This window comes from Dasypus novemcinctus, chromosome 23 (assembly GCF_030445035.2).
Source record: "Dasypus novemcinctus isolate mDasNov1 chromosome 23, mDasNov1.1.hap2, whole genome shotgun sequence".
NCBI classification, from domain to species: Eukaryota; Metazoa; Chordata; class Mammalia; order Cingulata; family Dasypodidae; genus Dasypus; species Dasypus novemcinctus.
Window position 1 is genome coordinate 9,575,930 of NC_080695.1, and position 10,254 is coordinate 9,586,183.

General features: G+C 42.0%; 1 protein-coding gene across 5 annotated transcripts in view; it reads left to right on the forward strand.

Moving 5' to 3' along the window:
* The first annotated feature begins 7,452 nt into the window (after positions 1–7,452).
* Positions 7,453–10,254, forward strand: part of LOC101444975 (cytochrome P450 3A8-like) — a 44,327-nt gene continuing 41,525 nt past the window's right edge. For 2 of the 5 annotated variants that reach the window (XM_058285718.2, XM_058285720.2), the window contains exon 1: positions 7,465–7,734. In XM_058285718.2, the coding sequence (XP_058141701.1) occupies positions 7,664–7,734 (71 nt within the window). In that variant the 5' untranslated portion in view covers positions 7,465–7,663. Of the gene's footprint in view, positions 7,735–7,892; positions 7,972–10,254 lie in introns of all 5 variants that reach the window. The other 3 variants (XM_058285721.2, XR_009182903.2, XM_058285719.2) reach the window with 3 other exon arrangements.

Here is a 10,254-nt window from a genome sequence, read left to right on the forward strand (position 1 = left end):
AGTCTTTTACATCTTTAGTTAAATTTATTCCTAGGTATTTGATTTTTTTGTTTACTATTGTGAATGGTATTTCATTTCTGATTTCCTCCTCAGATTGCTCATTATTGGCGTACAGAAATGCTACTGATTTTTGCACATTGATCTTGTAACCTGTGACTTTACTGAACTCATTATAAGTTCTAGAAGCTTTGTTGTAGACTTCTCAGTGTTTTCTATGTATAGGATCATATCATCTCCAAATAGTGACATTTTGACTGCTTCCTTTCCAATTTGGATGCCTTTTATATCTTGTTCTTGCCTCAGTGCTTGAGCAAGTACTTCTAAGACTATGTTAAATAGGAGGGGTGATAATGGGCATCCTTGTCTTGTTCCTGATCTTAGAGGGAAAGATTTTAGGATTTCGCCACTGTAAATGATGTTAGGTGTGGGTTTTTCATATATACTCTTTATCATGTTCAGAAAGTTTCCTTCTATTCCGATCTTTTGCAGTGCTTTTATCAAGAAAGTGTGCTGTATTTTGTCAAATGCTTTTTCTGCATCTATAGATAGGATAGTGGTTTTTTTTCTTCATTCTGTTTATGTAGTGTATTACATTGATTGGTTTTCTTATGTTGAACCATCCTTGCACACCAGGAATGAATCCTACTTGGTCATGGTGTATAATTTGTTTACTGTGTTGTTGAATAAGATTAGCAAGTATTTTATTGCAGCTTTTCATGTCAAGGTTCATTAGAGAGATTGGTCTATCATTTTCCTTTCTTGTGGTGTCTTTTTTTGGCTTTGGTACTAGAGTAATGTTGGCATCATAAAATGAGTTAGGCAATGTTCCTTCTGTTTTGATTTTTTGGAAGAGTTTAAGCAAGATTGATATTAGTTTTTTCTGGAATCTTTTGTAGAATTAGCCTGTGAAGCTTTCTGGCCCTTTTTAGCTCTTTTTAGTTGGGAGATTTTTAATGACTGATTCTATCTCTTTACTTGTGATTGGTTTGTTGAGATGATCAACTTCTTCCTTTGTCAATGTAGGCTGTTTATGTGTTTCTAGGAATTTGTCCATTTCCTCTAAATTGTCATTTTTGTTAGAATATAGTTTTTGAAAGTATCCTCTTATGATAGTCTTCATTTCTGAGGAATCAGTGGTGATATCTCCTTTCTCAGTTCTTATTTTGTGTATTTGCATCTTCTCTCTTTTTTTCTTTGTTAATCTAGCTAAGGGTTTGTCAATTTTATTGATCTTCTGAAAGAACCAGTTCTTGGTTTTATTTTTTCAAGTGTTTTCTTATTTTCTATTTCATTTAATTCTGCTCTGATCTTTGTTATTTCTTTCTTTCTTCTTCCTTTGGGGTTAGTTTCTCGTTTTTGTTTTTTTTACTAGTTCCTCCAAGTGTGCAGTTAGTTCTTCAATTTTAGCTCTTCCTTCTTTTTTGATGTATGAATTTATGGCTATAAATTTCCTTCTCAGTACTGCTTTTGCTGCATCCCATAAGTTTGGATATATTGTGTTATCATTTTCATTAGTTTCAAGGTAGTTATTAATTTCTTTTGAGATTTCCTCCTTGACCCACTTTTTTTCTTTCTTCTTCATTATTTTCTTTTAAATTTTACATTGAAAAATATGATGTCCCCATATACCCTCCACCCCACCCATGCCACCCCTCCCACATAAACAAACTCTTCCATTATTGTAGCACATCCACTGTACCTGGCGAATACATTCTGGAGAACCACTACAGCACATGGACAGTGGTCCACATTGTAGTCCACACTCTCCCCCAGTCCACCCAGTGGGCCATGACAGTACACACAACATCCAGCATCCATCCCTGCAGCACCACCGGGACAACTCCAAATCCTGAAAATGTGCCCACATCATACCTCTTCTTCCCTGTCCTGACCATCAGCAGCCATCGTGGTCACCCTCTCCACATCACTACTACAGTTTCTTCCCTTAACTAATCACTACAGTTCCCCAGTAGAACACCTGTAAGTCCACTCTAATCCATACTCTATTCCTCCATCTTGTGGACCTAGGATGGCTATGTCCAGTCCCCCTCTACATCAAGAGGGGGTTTAGATTCCACATAGATAATGGATGCAATTCTCCTGCTTGCAGTTGTAGGCACTCTTGGCTCCCTGTTGTGGTGCCATTGTTTTTCTAAGAGTGTGTTGTTTAACTTCCAAATCTTGGTGCCAAATCTGGGTCTCTGGGCCTTGCAGATTTCCAGCTTCACTCCATTGTGGCCAGAGAAATTATTTTTTTTATGATTTTGATCTTTCTGAATTCTTTGAGTCTTTCTTTGTGGCCTAGCTTATGTTCTATCTTGGAGAATGACCCATGTGTACTTGAGAAGGACGTATATCCTACTGTATTTGGGTGTAATGTTCTGTATATGTCTATTAGATCCAGCTCCTCTAATATATTGTTCAAAGTCTATGTTTCTTTATTGATTCTCTTTTGAGATATTCTGTCCATAGTTAATAGTGTTGTATTAAAGTCCCCTACTGTAGTTGTAGAGGTATCTATTCCTTCACTTAATTTTTCCAGTGTTTGCCTCACATATTTGGAGGCACCCTTGTTAGGAGCATAAATGTATACGATTGTTCTTTCTCTTTGTAAGATTATCCCTTTCACTAATATGTAGTAACCATCTTTGTCTCTCACAATTGTTTTACATTTAAAGTCTATTTTGTCTGATATTAAAATAGCTACTCCTGCCCTTTTTTGGTTATTGTTTGCTTGTAAGATTTTTTCCCAACCATTCACTTTTAACCTCCTTAAATCCCTAGATCTAAGGTGTGTTTCATGTAGACAGCATATAGATGGGTCATATTTCCTTATCCAATCTTCCAGTCTGAATCTTTTGACAGGTGAGTTTAATCCACTGACATTCAGTGTTATTACTTTCAAGGAATTATTTGTTTCTTTGGACTTGTGTTTGTCATATTTTGTTCATTTTTTTCTTCTCTTTTTGTATTTTTGGTTGCTCTTACACTCTCCTCCAACTCTGCCTCTCTTGTTTTTTCTTTCTTCCCACAGAACTCCCTTTAGTATTCCTTGAAGGGCAGGTTTCTTGTTGGCCTACTCTTTTAGTTTCTGTTTATCTGTGAATATTTGAACTCTCCATCATTTTTGAATGCTAGCTTAGCTTGATAGAGTATTCTTGGCTGGAAATATTTTCTTTTAGTACCTTGACTATGTCATACCACTGCCTTCTTGCCTCCATGGTTTCAGATGAGAAGTCAGCACTTAATCTTATGGAGCCTCCTTTGTATGTGATGGTTCTCTTTTCTCTTACTGCTTTTAGAATTTTCTCTTTGTCTTGAGCATTGGATAATTTGACAAGTATATGTCTCTGGGTAATCCTGTTGGGATTTATGGTGTTTGGGGTGTGTTGTGCTTCCTGGACATGTACATCCATCTCCCTCAGTAGATTTGGGAAATTTTCAGCCATTATTTCCTCCCAAGCATGTTCTGTATCCTTACCCTTCTCTTCTCCTTCTGGGATGCCTATAATGCACATGTTTGTGCATTTTGCATTGTCATTTAGGTCCCTACATCCCAGCTGGAGTTTTTCATGTTTTTATTGATCAGTTCTACTATCTCTTTGATTTCAGATGTGCTGTCTTCCACATCACTAATTATCTCCTCTCCCTCTTCTAATCTGTTGTTATTTGCTGACAGTGTATTTTTTATTTCCTGAATTGTGCTGTTCTTCATCATATCTGTTATCTTTTTGTGTATGATTGCAATTTCTTCTGTATTCTAAGTGTTTTCTTTATATTCTTAATCTCTTTCTTTACTTCATTAAATGGTCACTAATATATGTTTTGAGATCTTTAATTACTTGTCCGGTGTTCTGCTTCCCTTCCTGGTTTTTAGTTTGTTCATTGGATTGGGCCATGTTTTCCTGATTATTGGTTTGGTTTGTAGTTTTTTGTTGCTCTCTGGTCACCATTTTATCTTGACGTGTTTAATCAGTTCCTTGGTTTCTTAGTCTAGTCTGGTTTAATTAGTTGTTGTTTTTGAGTACGTGTTATGTCTTCTTTTTGTCACTTTGTTTTTCTTATTCTATTTTCTTGTTGCTGGCTAAGTTCACTTTGAAGGAAAATATTAGGGCCAGGGAAAGCAAAATGAGCAAGAAAATAAAATGTGTAATAGTATTACTGATAATACATGTTAACAAAGGAACTATGTGAGATCTAGGAGAATGGATATTAGACTCATGTAAGCTGTGTAGAGTTATAACAGTAAGTAGAGTACCTATAATGAGACAGTCAAGTGAATATGGGGAGGAATATAGTATGAATTAAAAGGCCAGTGTTTTCATGAGACAGGGAAAGAGAAAAGAAAGACAATAATAAAGTGATTTAAAGACAGAAAGCAGAACAAAGGTACTAGAAATAAAAAGTCAGAAAATTTGGGGGCTAAGCAAAAGGAGGTGGGTTGTAAGAGAAACAATAGATGATGGAGGATAGAAAGATTTAGAGGAAAGGGGTAGTGTTGTTGTCCAAAATCAATACACACAGAAAAGAGGAAATGGATGATGAGGAAACACAGCAAATGTGAAGCACTCCTTGTAGCACCTATTATATAAAATAAAATAATATAAAATTAAATTAAATTAAATTAAATTAAAAAGAAGAGAAAGGAAGAAAAAGAGGAAAAAGAGAGGGGGACAAAAAAGGGGGAAATCAAGCAAGTAACAGATAAAGAGAAAAAAAGAAAGGAAAAAAAAAGGGCTTTGGGGGGATAAAGAGGAAGAAACACCAGAAGACAATGCAGCAATAACAACAGCTACAACAACAAAAAACACACAAAGTTTTCAGCTAGGAATCCTCTTTGCCATTAAATAAAATGCTTAGGGATCTGACGTTCCCCTCTCGCCCTTCCTCACTTCCCTCTCTCTCCCAGGGCAGCAGGAAAGCTGCATGAGGGGTCCAGTAGGAGATTTAAGTGGGTCCTTGGTGAACCAACTCAACACAGAAACAATGACTCTTTATTTCCAGTGAGAGAGCACCTACACTTCACCAGAAACCCAAATATGCTATTAGATGCTTGGAATGGCATGTCCTACAGTCCCTGCCCCTTAGGTGTGCTAGGGGAGGGCTAATTAATTTTCTGACTCTGCCTTCTCTCAGACCAAGTTTCCTATCCCAGGACGTTTAGGTAAATTGTGCTTTCTCAGCAGATTCCCCTCTCCTTTCTTCCAAGCTCTCCCCAAGCCAGATGGTATGCTCCTCCAAGCTTAAAAAAAAAAAAAAAATGCAGAGGGTTAGAGTAATCACAGACCTCAGACGGATCTCAGGGTGTGCTGGATTCGGGAATGGGAAGTCCAGGATATTGCGGATTCAAGGTATGTGAATCTGTGGAGCATGGGCTACATGGGTTTAGGGGATATGGACCTGGGAACCATGCATCTGGTAATCACAGGGTTTGGGAATGCCGCAGCAGAACCAACAGTTTTCAGAGATCACCAGGGCCACCAGCCCTAAGGGGAAGGGTCCCGCCCACATCTTCTGACCTCCGTGTCAGAAACCCAAAATTCTACCTCTTGCAAGAACCTCTTCTGTCACTTCTGTCATTGACATCCAGACACCTCCTGCCCTGCAAGCCCCCAAAACAACCCACTCCAGCAGGACTCCAACCTTAGTCAGCTGCTTCTTTTCAGGAGTGATTATGAGTTGCACTCACTCAGATGCCATCTTGTCCCACCTCTCTTGAGAAGAGGTTTAATAGTACATGATGAGTGCATTAATTCATGAGTGAGTAGAGCACAGACACATATATGGGACATCTTTCCTCACTTGTGCAGCACAGCTCTTAGTCTGTAAGTCTCTTGTGTTAAGTGATACAAACTGTAGAGTTAAGTGGCACAAACGACAAGCCTTCTACTATTTTTCCTTGTGGAACAGGACCATTTGCATAGATTACCACACAGTGCTGGCTTCATTTACTCCCAAGCAAAGTCCAGCACATGGCTGTCAGTACATACCACAACCAGTCAAATCAATCCTGCAGGTGAGAGAGTGAGGGACAGTCACATGAAACTTAGCTATAAAAACATCCTAAATGAATATTTTACAGGAAGAGGAAACCATTTTAATTTCCATAGAGCCTTGGTTTCCAAAAAGAATAAGAAGGATTCTGGTTTCATGTGAGCTAATTGAGACATCAATAATTATCCAAAGACACTCTACTCATTCCTTGTCTGGATGGGTTCTGTGCTCCTCTCTGCTTGCGAGCATGGGCAGGGAGATGCTCCATGACCACACCAATGTAGCTATCATGACTTGCATCTTTCTTTTTCTGCTGAGATGAGGTGGAGCCTGTAAAATCTACCCACAGAGGAGTTTACATACTATCTTTAACTGTGATCAAGCCTTGTGGGAATTCTCTTGCAGTCACTGGGGATCAGTTTCTGCATCTGCAAACTGGGGATCAGAATAGTCTACCCTGTTGATCAGTACCTGGTGAAGCCACAAAAAAGGCAGAAATGAATGGGAATTCTCTAGACTTTCTATGCTACTTTCCCTGGAGATTGTCTCCAGCTTCCTCTGTCTCTTTTTGTTGGTGTGGAAGCTTGCTGCCATGTCTTCCCTCAGTTATCTCTAGGATGTCATTGTCCCAGAGGGCCCAGAGGCGACGTGCTCAGATCCCCTCCTGACCACCTCGAGCCTCTCCCTCCCTCCCAGGGCCCCAGTCCTCCTGAGGAAGGGACAGTATAACTTCCAGCCACAGCCTGGGACACACAACATGCACATCCACCCACCTGGTCTTGCATCAGTGCTGGTGGAATAAATGTGCTCCTGTATCACACTTTCCAGAGGCAGCTCTGGCATTTAATCAGCACCTCCTGCTCCAAGCTGAAGGCAAAACTGCAGGTGGTTGAGATTCCAGGCTACATGACAAGGTCCCCAGGGAAGAGGGGGCAAGTGAGAAAGCTGAGACTTCATTTGTTTTACCAGTGATATGTCCACCTACTCGGCAGGGTCCAGCAGCCCTGGGGACTTCCAGGTCAGAAGGAAGGGGAGAGAGGGAGAGAAATGAGTGTCAAGTTCTGCAGCATTGAAAGTGAGAAAGGGTGAAGTGAGAAGGAAATGCACAAGCACAGCTAATATTCTTATATTTCAGCTGAATCCTAAGAGTGTACAGATACTGGTTTTTACATAATCCACGATTCCAAGCAGAACAGGACTTGGGTCAGAATAATGATGATGGATGAGCTGCTGTGGGAGATGTGTGCAGTGGCATCAACCTCAGCCCTGGTGGCTAAGGTGGTGGGGTTCATGTAGCCAGTGGGGCTGCTGCCCCCACCATCCAGTGGCTTCATTTTGACTTCTGAAAATCAATAAATTTTTGGTTTACTGATAACATGGAATTGTTTATTTATTGCTATTTCACAAGACATGAACTCAAGGGAGGTCAGTGTGGGCATGTCAATGCACATTCCCCACCCTGTCAAGGCGGAGGAACACCCTGACCTTCCAAGGTAGCAGGAGCCGGGCAGGTGCCTTCCACTGGCTGCAGCCGGCCTCACCCACCTCCCCTGAGTATAAACTCCCCAGCTGGCTGCCTGAATCCCTGCAAACTGGGAAGACAGGCGCTGCCCATCAGCACACACAGGAGAAAGGAAAGCTCAGAGGAGAGCATCTGCGGTGTGTGACCATGGACCTGGTCCCCAGTTTTTCGATGGAAACCTGGGTTCTCCTGGCCACCTCCCTGGTGCTCGTCTACCTGTGAGTATCTGTCCAGGCTCTTCCTCTGTCATCTTCAACAGGGGCCTACATTACCGATTGGGAATTTTCCCAGACTTTGCAGAAGGTCCAGGAGATAATGGAGGGGAAGCTGATTAAGTGTTGGATGCTACAGAAACACTTTCATTTACCTTTTGTAGGTTCTGGGAATTGAACCCAGGTCCTGATACATGGGCAACAGGTACTCATCCACTGAGCTACATCTGCTCCCCAATGAGAGTAAGAGTTGATTTTTTCATTTGTTTGTTTGTTTTAAGAGGTACTGGGGGGGATTGAACCCAGGACCTTATGCATGGGAAGCAGGTTCTCAACCACTAGCTACGTCCACTACTCCCTTATGCAGATTCTAAAAGTTGTAACAAGCACCCCTCCCACCACCACCCCTAAATCCTGATTTCTGAGGTAAGGAGAGTTTAGTGGCATTTTTCAGTCCTGGGATGACTTTTGGCTTGACTGGTGTGGTCCTACACTCACAACCAGAATTCAGCAGAGGTGATGTTTTTCAGACTGGTCACTGTGTACAGTGGAATCCTGGACCCTTTCCCAAGTGTGGGGATTCTGGGGTTCAAAGAAGTGGCCTGGAAGCTCCCCTCATTGTCTTCACCTTGCAAGTTTGTATCCACCTAAGAGGTGGATAGAAGTGTTGTCCCAGGATCCAGGTGGGGTCTCCTGCTCCCCCTTCCCACCCCGGGGCATGGCTTTTGAGGGGCCCCACTGTGCACCCAGGATCCCTGGGGGCTGGACGCTGCCCCTTCTTCATATTCGGTTCTTCCCTCTTCTCTGTGCTCTGACCAGGGACTCCTCTCAACTCAGCCCCACCCTGTCTCGGGCAGAAGACTGACTTCTAAATGAGGAATCTTTAAAACAGACGAGACTAGCAGAGATACTAGTTTTATTTTTTTCTTCACCTTTCCCATCCAGTCTCTGGGAGGGTACGCATAAAAGAGAGATATTTTCCCCTGATAGGAAATCTGCTGGCAGGTTTCAAAGGCAGAAGGCCTTAAAGCCAGTTTGGGTTTTAAATTAATTTTCCCCTCTAAGTTGCATACAGAAGGGTAAATCCACGCCACTTACAGAGGAACTTCTTTCCATGGTGCAATTCCTGGCATCACAGAGGGGTTGGGAGAAGAGCTATGGGGAGGTCTCTGATGTCACACTTGACCTCTATCTCCATTTCACTTCTATTAATAGGAGGAAAATAGAAACTATAAGCCTGGATTTCGTTCTTTGAAGGAAAGGGTTCGAGGTGTAGGGGTGACATATTTTCTGGCTAAAGACATTTTGAAATTCATGGTTATGCTTTAATCTCATTCTATTTAAAACTATCATTTTATGGAAATAAGACTGTTCCCAGCACCACTTTTCTGAAGGATGAAATAAGGCCATAGATTCAGTATTGATTACTATAAAAGGTGTGTGAAACCACCTGCCCTCTTCTAGCATAGTGTAAGGAAGGTAAGTGTAGAGCACAAACACATCCCTCTCTGTTATAGATTACATGGGGACATTTAAATGTAACTGGCAACAGGTGACTGTGGCCTCGGATTGGGGATGAGCAGGTGAGAATGCAGTCCATACAGGATAGGGAAGGCATCCGGATGGGGAGAAGAAGGAGCTGGGAGGACATCCTTGCCACTTGAGGGAGAGCTCCTGGAGACACTGGTGAATGCTGACTCCTCCAGGAGGTTCCAGGGAGGACAGCAGGGTTGGCATCCAAGTCCCATTTGGGGGGCTCTTCTGGTAGTGGAGCAGCCCCTAGACACTCTGACTGACAGAGAAGCCAAGTACAGCCTGGGAAGATGCAGAACAGGGTCTAAGAGCTGGACAGTGGGACATGCCCTTGTCATGCCAACACAATTTAAAAGCAAGAAAAAGGCCTGTTTTGTTGTTGTTGTTAGCCCATTCATTTGACCACAAGCTGCAGTACTTGACCAAAATATGGGAGCTGGAAAGAAACTTAGGAATTCACCCAGCCTACCCTTTGACTTTACCTGGGCAATGTGAGTTTAGACGCTAGACAAATCCTTCCTGGAGCTAATGCTGCTGAAATATTAACTCAATGGCTGGGCCTCACCTGAGACTTTGTAGAACATCCTGCATGTTCAGAAGACAAAATCAGAGTATCAAATTTGCCATGGCTGCAGAGGCCAGGGATAGTCCTTAGTGGAAATAATGGAGGCTGCCTCCGTTTTGGCCACCAATGGGCACTCATGCACTGACAGATCCTGGGCAGAGATCCAAACACCCAGCTGGACCTGCCTAAGGGGCCTCTACATGGTCCTCCAAGCACACTGAATGCAAGTTTCAGGTTTTATTTTATCACCTATCATGTGATTTACTGGGTTTGGACAGAACAGTTGGTTTTATATAGACTTACAGTGCTGAGACCAAAGAAAAGGAAACAAAGTTTTAATGCAACTGCCTGGAACATTTGATAGCGACTTACTTTATGTTGTGTAACGCATCTTTGCTAGCAGCAGGATACTACCTGGATTTTGGAAT